Source organism: Aythya ferina, assembly GCF_964211825.1.
Source record: "Aythya ferina genome assembly, chromosome: 6".
Taxonomy (NCBI): Eukaryota; Metazoa; Chordata; class Aves; order Anseriformes; family Anatidae; genus Aythya; species Aythya ferina.
This window is the reverse complement of record NC_140303.1, coordinates 39,592,050-39,606,184: the sequence shown is the minus strand read 5'-3', so window position 1 is coordinate 39,606,184 and position 14,135 is coordinate 39,592,050. Positions and strand designations below refer to the sequence as shown.

Sequence of the window (14,135 nt, the reverse complement as noted above, 5' to 3'; positions counted from 1 at the left end):
TGTTTAGCAAGTTGTTTTTTTTTTTTTTTAAAAAAAAAAAAAAAGCAACATGACCCTGTTGCTGCTGTATTCCCGCCCTACCCCCCAAAAAAAAGCCTCACTGCTTCTCATTTGCATTCATAAAGAGCATAATTCTGTCCCTAAAGAATTTTAGGCCAATAAATGTCTCAATCACATGTAAGCAATCCTGACATACAAGCAGAATCCCTCCTTTGCATGTTGGAGTTTAGCACTTCATCGAGATTCTTTTAAAACTCAAATTAAAGCAGGAGGAACAGAACTGTTTGAAGAAAAAAAATCTAAGAACTATAAAATAGTTACCTTGCATCTTGGCTTTAGTTCCATATCACTAGTGAAGATGTTATCACTCCAGTCCCAAATACAAAACCAAAAAACCCACTGAATTTAATAATTTCAGTCCCTTAAGAATTTAAAGCCTTGCCTACCTGATATGCCATTCTTGCTGGTGTTCAATAAAGCTACAGATGCTGCAGAAACTCTTTTGTTATTCACAGTCTGCCCTGGTTTCCTTGAGGTACATTCTTCACTATCACTGTCCTGGAGATTTAGTAGCCTTGGCTGAAAACACTGCAGTCGACATGATCTGATATTGCTTAGTATTTCAGAAAGGGACAGTCTGTTTTCACAACGTTTATTGGAAGCATTGGTCCGTGAAAAATTAGAAGAAAAGTCTAAAGTCTGGGAAGAGCTTGAAAAACTGTTCAGCATTTCCGGGTCAATCTGCCTCAAGACAGGATCATGTTCTGTAGATATTCGGTCCATTATAACCCTGGTTAAAAAAAGATGGAAAAAAAGATGTTAGTTTAATTCTCTCTTTTTAAATACTTTTATCCTTCGAAGGGTAACAAAGTAAAAATAACACAATTGTACCTTCCACCCCTGCCAACTCGTCTTCTCGCAAATCCTATACATCTTCTTGGAATTGTAAGGGTTGTAAGGCAATGCCTGAACCTCAGTTTGTCCAATTCTGCCAATTCTGAATTTTCATATGGAGAATTAATTTGGTCCAAACGAGGCTGTAAAGAATAAAGAAAAAGCAATTTTGCACTCAGTGGTTAGGTTACTGAACTATTTTAGAAGGTGCAACACGGTATTAAAAACCCTGAAGACATCCACGGAGTTACCACTGGATTCTGTCCTACTCCGACAGGTTCATCTGGCCCACTACCTCCACCTGCTAACAGCTCATCTGACATTTTGTTGTCATGTATAAAAGACAGGAAGCGATTTTTTTCATTGTTACAGCCTTTGAGTTTCAGGCTCTAAGTAGCCCACGGATTATCTGCGTAAAAGGCTGCATCTTGACTATGTTTTATAATCAGCTGATGGCCTACCCTTCACAAATTTGTCTAGGTCTTTTAGTAAGGGGTCAGTAGGATAAAAGCTTTTGTCTATAAATATATATATATATACACATATATAATGAAAAAATTATCAACAGAAACCTCTTAAAAGTAGACACACAAGTCCAGTGTTAGGTATCACCCTATAGAAGGATACTTTTAGTACTTATTGTGATCGAAGAAATACCCAGGCGCCCTGTTCATCCACCTGGATCCCACTGCATCAGCTGTACAAAGCAGTGACAACAATTCCCAAGTCAAACAACGTGGGACTTAAGTGCATAGATATTTTTCAAAAGGGGATCCTAAATTCGCAGTTTAGCCTTACTTGTGAAACCCACACTGCCAAGGGTAACAGATGCTGATCTGCACAGTCTTTGTTCAATACACAGCATTCAATTACCAGACCCTGACAGTGTACATCCTGAATTAACTTACCTTAGGGTAGTTTTATTACTCCATGAAAATCTTCTTTATAATAAACTCAAAGCTGCATAACCTTTACTAACAAAAACTGCTGTCTGAAATGCCTTATGCGACAGTAATAAATATTCTTTAAAATAATCAGTTTTCATGATCAAATGAAACTTACAGCAACTGAAGTGCTAGAGGTTCAATTTACATAAAGAGATAAACAAAGCAAATGGCTCCAGGAGTTAAAAATGCAGCCTAATATTAAGCCACTTAAATAACCTGTTTCTAAAGAGCAATAGGAAAGTAACAGAAAATAATCAAAACCAGATTTCAGTCATCTTGATTTCTGTTGGCAAAGTTAACTCAGAGGGTAAGGAGAAGAAAGCATTAATTCTACACAAGAGAGAAGCCTGCAATGATTTCAAAACAAAAGTTTTGACCTAACTCCACAGAAAACCCTTATCAGGTTAGATCTCTCCACTTCCACAGCAAGATTTCCTCAGTGCCCCAGCAAAATCTCTCAGCAGGTCTGAGAACTGAGACAACTAGCAGCTAACAAGCTTTAGAAGCTAGAAAAAAAAGATGCGTGAGGAAAAGTGAGGGAGCTGGGAGGAATTGTTCCTTTTTGGCAATGGCTTAATTGGGCTGCTGGCAGTGCATTGTATTACCTTTAGGTAATTGGAATAGACAAGGAGAAATATTCTGTGAAAAACTCTATTTTTTCCAGAGTTTCACCAAATTGTCAAGGCTTTGGTAGTGAAAGTGGGAAACAGAAGAATTGTTATATTAGCACTGAAATTAAAAGTACAAAGCTAAAAAACCACATTACATCCAAGAGCAGATAGCTTACAGCATAATACTGGCATCCTGCTCTTCTCCTGAAAGCACAAGGTCCATCAGGATCATTTTCCTCTTCTGCTTCCGATATTGGTGAGGGTACCTAAACCAGAAAATAAAGTCATTCTTCCAACTGCCATATGTATATAACAGGCATGTAATAAAATATTTAATACAACTAATTAGCTCATACAGTAAAAATATATTTTATACTCCACAGGTATATATAATATGAATTGACATTTATATAATAAATACAATCTTCTCTGAAACATAGCTTAGAACACAAAGGAAAAAAATAAAAATGCAACTGTCTTACGTATAAATCAACCATCCAACAGTTATTTGCTATTTCAAACTATGCTGTCCAAATTACAGGTAGCTGAGTTTTTCATTTTCTGTAGGCTAAAATTTTCTAACAGATTATTACCTGCGGGAACTCGTCTTCGTCTGAACTGTGGAAGTCATACTGTTTAATATCACTCTTGTTGATAACAGGCAAGGGCTCAGCAGAGGGCTGTTGAGGAGTTACCACACACTCTATTTTAGGTTTCTTTAGATACTTCTTCTTTTGACGGACAACATCTGATACCTCCTCCTTTAGAGATGAATGATGAGGATGCTGTTTGTGAAGAACACACAACAGTTCAGCAAATGACGTGATTAATCTCGTTTCTTCATCTTGTGCCTCAGAAAAACATTACTGCTCATCTTGCAGAGCCTCTCAACATGCAGCTTTTGAGGACCACTTCAGACACACATTGCAAAATTTATTGAAAAGGTCTGAAAAACCCCAAAACTTGCCTCTAGTTATCTTTAGAAAGGTTTATTAATAAACTGAAAGCCTTCAAGCTAAATGACTAAGTTAAGATTCCTTTTTTCTTTTAAGTACACTCAGTATATTGTAATTGGAAATCTTATTCCAATTATTTTCTTAAGCCTCAATTTTCTACATCAATCACTTAGAATTTTCTCAACTGCTCAAAACTGTTCACAAGTAACGTTAAGTTTTCTGTTTCTTGCATTGTTTCCATCTTTTCTGAGATTTAATGCTATTAGTTTTTACATTGTTTATTTTTTAAGGTTCTGCTGACATAAGTCCTCTGAAGTAAGCAACTCGAGTAATATTAAACTGTTCACTTGAACAAAAACGCTTTTAAACTTCAAAGCTGTTAAATTAGATAGATTACTTTTCCTTCCAAAATTTTCATTTAAAGAGTAAAAGCCATTGAAGTTTTTAAAGCATTTAAATTTCCCCCAAATTACCACTTTTCAATAGCTGACTAAAACTAACTCCAGTGACAGAACTCAGCTGCACAACCGGAGATGAGAAACAGAAGGCTGAACAAAAGAGAAGCAAGGAGAGGGATTTGTATCGCATTTGGTGACCACTGGGTGTCGCAGGTGCTAAATACAAACTTCAAAAAGGTGTTCAACTCCTAATAACTTCTATTTCAGATTCTCTCTCTAAAAACATATCTTGATTTGAATGTGATTATACAGTAACAGCCATCAAGTCACACAAACACAAGTGAAAACAAGCTTACAACTAATACAACCTCATAGAAGTGAGTAGAAACACTAAGAAGACTAAAAATCCAGTAGTTTGCTACAGACGTCATACAGCATGTCTCCCTGCAGGTTCTTCCTGTACTTCATTTCATTCCCAGTGTGCTCACGTATTCTATACATACTAAACATAAAGCTCCCTACTTACGGTGAACTAAGAAAGCTTAAAAAAGTCCTACCACCATTAAACAATATGTAACCCCCATATAATCTACTACATTCTTACATATTTAAAATGTAAGATGACACTGTAGCAGGAAAAAGGTGACTGCTAAGTAATTGTTTCACTGTCCACAAGAGAATTTAAAAAAAACAAACAAAATACTGAAGAATAGCTCCTGTGTTGCTACACCTGCAAACCACGCAGCATAAATACCTTCCTAATGAGAAGTGTACGTGCCCCTGTAGTAATGCAACTGCTATTACAAATTCCATTAAGTTGTTTTAAAACCAATGTTGCTTGCAACATTTTTGTTGCTTGCAACAAGATAAAGCAGTTATATTCTTCTGTCTGCAAGCGTTGCCACAGTTCAGAACAGCTCCTAAAATCCTTGACCATTCTAGCTGTTAAGCCAAACTCTTTGCACTGAAGGCTAATCAGTATTCATAGACAACACTAGCAGAAAAATTCAGTGCTCTGGTCTCCTGTCAAAGGGAAAAGGAACAATAATTCCCCCTATTTTGCAGTCTTGAAGTCCTGATTCCCACATAAAGCATTCATACTTACATCATCTTAGCATGAAATGGACAGAACTGTGAGAAAGTGGCTACTACAAAGCTGCTGTTTTGGTGATGCAGGCCATTTAAAACTTAAGTGAGAAAGAGGACAAACGTTGAACAAGCATAACAGATCGCTAGATAGTCTTTCAATGCATACATCTGCAGGGTATGTCCAGAATAACAGGTAATAACGGACTTGCAGCAGAAGAAAGGTTACCTTAATTTTACATTCTTGAACTTTGTGATGATTTCCATTATGAAGAGTGGATGGAGTTGTGCTCATCTCTTTTTCAGGTCTGTTAAGTTTCACTTCATTGAGGATTTCACCTCCATAATCACCTAGATGGTACCTTCAATTAGGAAAAAAAAAAAAAAGAAACGTGATTAAAAATATAACAGTGCTTTTCCACTGGGAAATGCCTGAAGAACAAGTAACAGGCTGCACAAAACCCTTCTGTTTTAGCTTCTAAACTCTACAGAGTAATATAAGCCTTCAGCCACACGTTTGCTGAAGGCTAACATCCATATAGAAAGAAATTACAGGAGGTATCTTCAAACTTAATTAATGAAAATTAAGGCCTTAGCATTATAGATGACTTTATACAAACAATTTCAAAGTTTACCTTTTCTCTACAACTTCCAATGTTAAATGCAATAGCTCGCGTTTTGTTTTCTCTCTTCTCTTAATCATCTCCAAAATTGTTATGGCTCTGCTAAACTCTCTTCTCAATTTCAACATCTTCTCGTAAGATGCTTCATCATTCTTTCGATTCTATTGAAAGATTAAGAAAATTTCACATCAAAAGAAAAGCCTGTGAGACATAACTAGCAACATTTTTGAAAAAAACACCACCATACTGTTGCTGCAAGTGAGAAGCAATAGTACATTCAGAAGAAACTTTTCATAGCACATAACCTCATTGGTAGATGCCACGAAAAGCAAAGGAAAACCAGCTCTCAAGATTAAGTTGAAGAGGAACTCTTCACTCATTTTCCCCATGCTCTCTCCACTCAGATTACCTACCAAACCAGTGGTAGTTTGTCAGAACAAGGAACTCAGGTCTTGGTGCCTAAAGCTTTTTCCACTTTGATTCTATACACTGTGAGGTTGCATGCACTTATGTACAGATTTTTAATTACCCAGCCTTTTCCATCAGTCTTAGCATGAATTGATACGAATGGCAAAGTGCCACAAATACAAAACCTGAATTGTTTACTAGGTGGTAAATGGAAGAGTTTTCCTCTCTTTCACTGTAGTCTGCAAACCTATAAATCAGCCTTTGGCTTTCAGCTTTCTAGAAAATGGACAAATTGTAAATTGGCATAGAAAACAGATTAGAAATGGACTGAAACTGACTACATCATTTAAACAGGTTTGAAGTTTAGGTGCAACGTTGCAACTATTAATACAGACAAACAATCAAATCAGTAACTGTGGATAGCAAAGGACTGATCCTGCCATACACTGGCAAGGAATTAAATGGTTCCTACCAGTGCAGAATTTAAAATGACATTACCTTTCTTGTCTGCATCTTCTCAGTTCTCCTCCGAAAGGCAACATAAGGGTCGTTGTTGGTGGAGCCATCCCTCTTTTCTTGTTTGATTTGAGGGATGAGAGATGGTCCTCTGCAATTCTTACGCTTTCTTACCCAGTAGTCATATACAGCCTTAATAAGGTAGTCATCCTCATTTAGCAGCAATTTAGCTTCCTGAAGTGTTACAAGCTAAAAGAGAATATTCAGAAAGTGCAATTACGATGGGGTGGGGCAAGAAGAAAGTCACTCACGTGTCTTCTACACTTTCTAAATAAACTTGATCCTTTTCTCCTTTTCTCTCTTTTTCTGGAAAAGAACCCTGATCTAAATCCAAGCACTTAGGCCACCAGTTGGTCTTCCTAACTTAGATCCCAGCTTTTCTGGATCAGCATCATCAGTCCTCAGAGCCTTTCATACAGGTCTAGAAGGAACGTTGGGCATACTGACAAAAACTGATTTGTTTCTTAAGCTCCAATAACCTGGAGGAGTTGTTTTTGTCTTACCATTTGTATCACAGAGCTCAGGTAAGACCTAGTCAAAGTCAGCTGAAAATTTCTGCAGCCCAAAAGCAGAAGCAGCTTAAACATACACACTGCAATCTCTCAAGTTAAGCAGAAAAAACTACAGGAGTCCCATGAAAATTTCTTATATAGAGAGGGATTTCTCTTTACACACCTCCAAAAGAGAGGCTATATTGTAAGGAGCAATTATAATGCTTCATGTGCACATATGGGCTTTTCTGTTATTTGTTTCCCTAAACATACGCTTCCTGGTATAAGAACTCTTCGACTCCCTGAGAAATAACTCCACATACTTCAAAGTTACATGTCAGAAACTGATCCGTCAGGTACAGTTTCTGAGCAATTTTCTGAATTCAAGATCCTTCTCCAGACAATGGTCTCCTCTAACAGCTCAGGAACTTAGGCCTAAAATACTGGCACCCTTCTGATAAAATAACTGGCACCACGTGCTTGTTCCTACAGCAAGGAAACCAGCCTTTGAGTCTGACCTGGAGAACAACTGTCTTTCTTGTATCACTGCAGTTTATACCACAAGGGCTCAGTCTTAAACCCTTTGCTTTGCTGTCTGTGCATCAAAGTCTCTTACCTTCAACTGAAGTCAATGCCCTCTGTACCAAGTGAAAGGAAAACAATCTGGATTCTCATAGACATTTATAGACAAATCTGTACACCCACCAACCACTATCAGCTCCTTTCATGCCAAAGCAGGTAAAAGTAGATGGTTTTTAAGTTGTCTTCTTGTAACTTATTATGATTAAGCATTAAAAAGTTTAATACCAAGCCCCACCACCACACATGCACCCACTCACCTATACTCCTGCTCTCCACTTATTTTCCTAAGTTACCAATAAAGACAGCAATGAGATTTCTGTAGTTCTGCAGACTCACACAAACATTCTTACCCACTTACCCGGAAATACAATGAACTGAAAAACAAAAACCAAACTAAACCAACCAACCAAAAAAAAAAAAAAAAAAAAAACACAGAACCACCCCACCACAAATGAGAAATAGCTGAGCCATTTCTTAGCGCAGCAAGATACCTGACTAGAACTGGCTTTTTCAAGTCTGTCGATCATTATTTCAAACTGCAGTGGCTTGATTTCCATCTTCCGATTTAGTCTGTTCAGTAAGGTTTCATCCTCAGAGTCCATATCGTAATCTGGCTGTTCATTGTCCAGATTAAAGGCTGAAACAAAAACACACACAAGAAATAAGTGAATACAAGAGCACGCATCTGACAACCAGAAATCAAAAGCCATCCATAAAATCAGCAGACCTCTGCCACGACACTTCTCTTTACACTAAAATGTGTCCCCATATAGAAGAACTAAGACAGTGTTCAGAAGCTTCTTGTCTTTGGCTTCCTATACAACGGGTAATCAGGGAAAGCTCATTTTCTTTTAATGCAGCTTGAAGGGGTGATGGGAAAAAAAGCTTTACTTCTAAAAATTACCATAGGGGCATACAAATTTTAATATCTCCCTGCACAACAAAAGCAAAAGTGCTTTTTTGTGCTGTTATAATACAGCTCCTCCATAATATCACAGTAAGATTCTTAACAAGTAAGATGATTTTCAGTCAAATCCCATACTCAGAGAAAAGTACTTAAATGGAAGTTCCAATACAATTTCAGTTGCCCATTTTTAAGTAATTCAACTAAATTAAATTATTAAAATATTTAATAGGCTAAATTAAAAAAAATAGCTTGTGTAACCAACTGTAACAAGGCTAGACCAATCTTGTGGGAAGGCGTGTTACTTTTTCTCCAAAAGCAACTCAACTCTAGACGTAGAACCTGAATCTTTCTCCACGCTCTTCAAACAGTACGCTCCTGACTTTACAGCAAAGCTCATAGCTTTATTACACATTGCCCTAGTCATTCTCCATACTTAGGCAAAGTTTCTGGTCCTACAAAAAGCAGAAGGAAATCATCATTGAGATAACATAGCAGCAATTTTGTTTACATGAAGTATGAGAAAATCCTATACAGCAACAACTCTTATTAGGTGCAACTGATGTTTCATATAAAACTACAAAGGGTGAAACACTAACTTCAACACTTCAAATAATTATTGCACCAACAGCAGTGAAGGCTTGTTGAAATATATTCTATTTGTACTGGACCACAAATCAAAGCACTATCTTATCTCTACCTTCCTAAGTGATGGCTGTATCCGAGTGTCAACGCGGAGAACAACTCTGCTACCAAGCTTCCTGGTGCACTCTGAGGGGACCCAGGAAACACCAGAATCAGGAGAATGATGCTAAAAATCATTTAAAGCACCTGGCCTGGGCAGTCAACTACAATGAAATAAGCAAGATGTTCCTTCCTCAGGCCAGCCCCAGACCACTCTGTATTCCAACGCAATGTATTAGCTTTTACCACTGACAGGGTGTAAAACAATCTGTTTGGCTTCGCATGGAGACTGAGGAGAGGCACTCCCAGAGGCAGATATATCTGAGAAGTGTTAGGATGCGATCCCTTCCCATTTTCAGCTGTGCCCTGCTACCTCCCAGAAGAGGCGGTGCTTCACTGAACTAATTCTGAGAACGACACTTACTCAGAAGGCTTCACCAGCTCAACGCACACTGTAAACACGGTCTAAAAATAGATTTCAAGAAGAAATTAATACTACTACTGCAGTATGGCTGTGGATTACAGGGAATCATTAATACTACAACTTGATAAAGTTGCCGTGCAGATTCTGTTCGGACACGTCCCACTGTCCCTGGGTACGTGACACCCAGTTCTCCCTCTGAACATCAGCAGCCGTGTATCAGACTTGTGCTACAGCTTACAGCATTCGGGTCCTGTAGCTTCCATGGGAGAAAATCACAGTTTTGAAATAGAAAGTGACCCAGCCTATTCATTCTTTAAAAGCAGAGCTCTATAAAGCTGCAATAAGAAACCTCTGAACCCTGTTCCTAAAGAACACATCAAATCAACTTAACTTCCTAAATAAGTTATTTGCTGATAAAACCTCAGCTATATTAGCAGTCATTATTTTTTTAATCTATAACATCTCAAAAAAGTGCTGAAAAAAAAAAAACAGGAAAAAAAAACTGTAATCCTTAAAAATCAAAAACTCTACACCCTGAATTCCAACTCCATGAGAATATTTTGACGTAATCAAAGTGACAAGACTCAGAAGATAAAAGGTATCCAGTATGCACTTGTCAGAAGCAAGTTAGGCTGAATAAAACCCATCTCATTCTTCTCTACAAAAGCACACAGGTGCTGTCAGAGCAGTAGTAGCCCTGCTTTTTATACCTCCTAGCAACACTCTCTGGCTTGTGAGTAGCATGAGAAGCACCACAAGCAGAAGAAGGGCAGGTTAACGGTGCTGAAGCAATGGCAACAACACTCGCATTCCACCTCCTGGTTCACTGCAGGCCACAAAACCTCAGCTACCTGCTGGAAGCCCGCAAGTCTCACGAAATGCAGCCTTCCTCCTGGTTCATGCACTCTACCTCCCTGCCTTTCCTGCTGGTAGTTCATGGGGCTGGCTAGATGGATCGAGTTTTCCTGCTGCAACACTTCTGTGTTCTTCCACGCTGCACGTTTCTGTGGGGCGCTGCAGAAAGTGATCCTATCGCTAAACCTCACCTCGTATAAATGTTCAAAACTTGCTGGCTTGCTAATTGCTGTTGCAAAACTACCACCCCACCTTACACCCTCTGCCACTGTAACCACTCCTGCCGGCTGTGCCTTTCGCAGAGGGATTTGCTTTTGTTTACACGAGCTCCCTTACGTACTGAGTTTATACTAACCTATGGAAATGGAATTTGCTTTAAAGTTAAGTTACGTGAAATAGGGTTTAACATCACAAAATTATCTAACTGAACTTACTTAACTAATTAAGGCTGTGGTTCTACAGTCATTTTAAGCTGACCTAGGTGAGTTACCACTCAAACAAGCACCTCCACGAGCCTCCCCTCCCCGGCGAGCTACACGTTGCTCCACCTTCCTCGTGCTGGCACCAGGAGTCCCACGATGAGCCAAGACAGCGAGCTGATAGATCCAGACGGCCACCAAAAACCAGATAGGCCTTCTGCCAGCTCACTTCCCCGAGCTGACCCAGCTGAGAGCACAGCTTCCACCAGGAGGGTGCTGGCAGTCAGAACAGAGCGGGCTGTGTTTATTCTGATGGCATCAAACCGTTTGCTGTGGGTTAGCACAGGTCATGGTAATTATATCCAAAGTAGTTCACAAAGCAGCAAAACGCCTTCTCAACGGCAAGGCTGCGGCACCTGACCAGACCAGGGCTTTAATGCTGCCCACCTGCACCAGAACACCTCTGCCAGGCAGCTATCATGCAAATGCCCACTTTACATGGCCACAGGCTGAACAGCTCCTGTTACAGCAGCCTCTAAAAATGTAGAAAAATTCTTTATCATAAGTAGTATTACTCCCCCTTTCTCTCTTTTTGTTTTTTTTAGATTATTAAAATATTATTTACATGCAAACTTCCACCTGTGGGTCCCCCTCCGTTCTGTTTTCTCACATCCCCCTTACAACCAGGTTTTAGTTCTATGCTTACAGAGAAAATCTGGGGAAAGAACATGCGGATTGAGTAGCCTGGCCTACCAGAAAGTAAGCCCAAACAGATTTTATCCCAGGATTTTTTGGATCGCTTTCATGACCATGTAGAGGTCAAGCCCCAACTTCAAACCCTGAGCTGACCACAGTCACCACAAATGCATCTGTTAAATTACTGCATGCCAGCTTAAAAAGGGTCAGCATGTCTTCTCTTCTATTTAACACCACTTCAAATCATCATGTGGGCCTTCCTGTCACACTGGGGTCTGATCCAATCCAACCCTAAATGTGACACAAGTTTCCCCACACAGAAGCCTGCCCACTATTGGATTTCATTTAGACAACTGACGAGCCCTGCAGCTCATGAAGATGTGAACTTGCACACCCATATCCAACCAGATCCGTTGGACTATGACAGATGTGTTTTCCATACAGCATTTCTAGTCACATGTACATACACCCCAAGTACATTTACATACGTTAACAAAACAGTTTTTGCTCTTCCTATTGCCATTAGCAGCACCAGTTTTCTAAAACACACTCAGCTTTAATTCTAGGATAGATACAAGCGTAGTAACTTACTCTCTGTTGCTTATCAGCAATTTAAGATCTATCTCCATGCTTCTAAAACTACAAACATCCAGGGAAGATTATCAATCGCACTGGCATAATTAGAATAGCTCAAGAGTTGTGTTTCATGTTCAGTTCAAAGCCACCCGCCCTAGTGCCACCCAGCTCCACTAACGCCTAGGATCCAGGCCAGTTCAGGAATTTCATGCCTCACTTTTCTCCACTTTGAGCTAGCGGTACAAATAAAAGCATTACACTAGTGAAGACTAAAATCCTCAGCTATCGAATGGGCTGCAAGATGATTTACTTGTTATTTGTTCGTAATAACCACGAGTATGGAGTATGGTATGTGGCCTCCCGGCGTCTGGCAGTTTATATAAGTCACACCACAACAGCAAGTGTTGTTGCTCTTTGTGTTTTTAGCATTAGAACAGAATTTCGCAGCAGCTCCTGCAGCATAAAGCAGCTTTGTATCACACCTACCGCAACCAGACTATGTGGGAAAAGTTATCCCGAAGCACTAGCTGATGTTTATTTTCAGCTCAAATACCTCCTGTAATTCTGTCCAGAAAGGCTGTGAATCTTAACAATACGAAGTACAGTTTGACACAATAACGCTTTTGAACAGATTTGTTAACAGCATTTACAGCGTTTCTGGCACCGCCCAAACAATAAAACACTTCCCTTATTTAGCAGCTTTCTGTCAGTGTAGTCAACCTGCCTCGCTTCGCAGGTTTTTCTTCTATTATTAAAAAGAGAAATACTTCATTTCCTTTAGCTCGCTTCTCACATTACCGGTATGATCTCTAGTATACCAGGGAGAACCTCGAGCATGTTATTTCCAAAAGCCTCCTTAGTTTGGGAACACGTGGGAAAAACAGGAGACTTCACCATGCTACTGAGAAATGACGCAAGGATCTTCAATACACAGCAGGGTTTGGGTTTAAGTATCTTTGCCTAACTCCAAGTTCAGATTGCATCTCCAAAAGGAAGAAAGCATGCAAACGTGAAGTGTTTTATCTGCTCAGATCTACATGGAGATCAACAGCCTCCTGTTTTTGATCCCTAAAACAGGGATGAACGGATTTTCCTGTTGGTGACCCCTAAAAAAGGGCTGAACGGATGCTCACTGCTGTCTGGGAAGATGAAGCTGGATAACATCACTACTGCTTGCACAAAACCCAACAGCAGTGAGTACACTTCCCGTTCATGATGCTTTCCACACCCCTGTCAGCAGTCTTTCCAATATGACTACGAAACAAAACTATGAATCAGTGCTAAGAAAATCTCCACAAAAACTCGGTACTGAATTTGTGCTTCAGTGTGAAGACCAACAAACCACAACAATAACTGCACCAAAGGTTTTGCTGCAGAGATGAACTCTAGGGGAAGTCCACGTCCCCAAACAAGCCCCTAGAATGACATGCCGCAGAGGACAAACATGATTTGCATGCCAAGCAACAACTGAGCTACTGAAATGCAAACACTGTCACTTGTCAGCTGAACCTCCAGAGACCACTAGGGATACTCAACTAGGCCTTCAGATTATCTAAAACCTAGGGAGCCACACATTTCCAAAAAAAATGCTTCCTCTTACCTACAAAGCAAGCTCAGAGTTCCCTACAGGAAGAAAAGTCACTGTTTTAGCAGAACACTGAGAAAAAACACTGCTACCCATAACACATCCAGTAAAGTCACGCATGCTGTAGTGATTAGCTTGAATTTCAGTTAGCACAGCTGAAACCAAACCTTCAAAAAGTTTGTTATAATCAGTAGAATCCAGGCTTATTTCATTACAAAACCTCTATTTGGTTCATCCCCATTTATACTGAACTTCTGAATTAATGGGCTTTGAAGTAACTTTTGAGTTGACTGAAGACAAAGCTTGCCAGCTACTGCAATATACAGTAACAGCACAGAGCCCATAATACCTTCAGGGAAGACAAAAAACATCTTTACCCTTCAATTCCTCCAGAAATTTACAGAAGAAATTGGAAATTTACATATTTAAACCCCCCTTGGACTTCTGAGTTTTTGAATACGGTAGCAATGTTGTCCTCAA

At 39.5% G+C, this 14,135-nt stretch overlaps 1 protein-coding gene across 1 annotated transcript in view; it reads right to left on the bottom strand.

Moving 5' to 3' along the window:
• Positions 1 to 14,135, bottom strand: part of EPC2 (enhancer of polycomb homolog 2) — a 40,388-nt gene that overhangs the window by 11,239 nt on the left and 15,014 nt on the right. Inside the window, exons 3-10 of the mRNA XM_084523291.1 lie at positions 8,004 to 8,149; positions 6,422 to 6,628; positions 5,528 to 5,676; positions 5,122 to 5,254; positions 3,046 to 3,237; positions 2,629 to 2,718; positions 892 to 1,037; positions 447 to 790 (exon numbers count right to left, since the gene is read on the bottom strand). Coding sequence (XP_084379417.1) covers positions 447 to 790; positions 892 to 1,037; positions 2,629 to 2,718; positions 3,046 to 3,237; positions 5,122 to 5,254; positions 5,528 to 5,676; positions 6,422 to 6,628; positions 8,004 to 8,149 — 1,407 coding nt within the window. The remainder of the gene's footprint in view (positions 1 to 446; positions 791 to 891; positions 1,038 to 2,628; positions 2,719 to 3,045; positions 3,238 to 5,121; positions 5,255 to 5,527; positions 5,677 to 6,421; positions 6,629 to 8,003; positions 8,150 to 14,135) is intronic.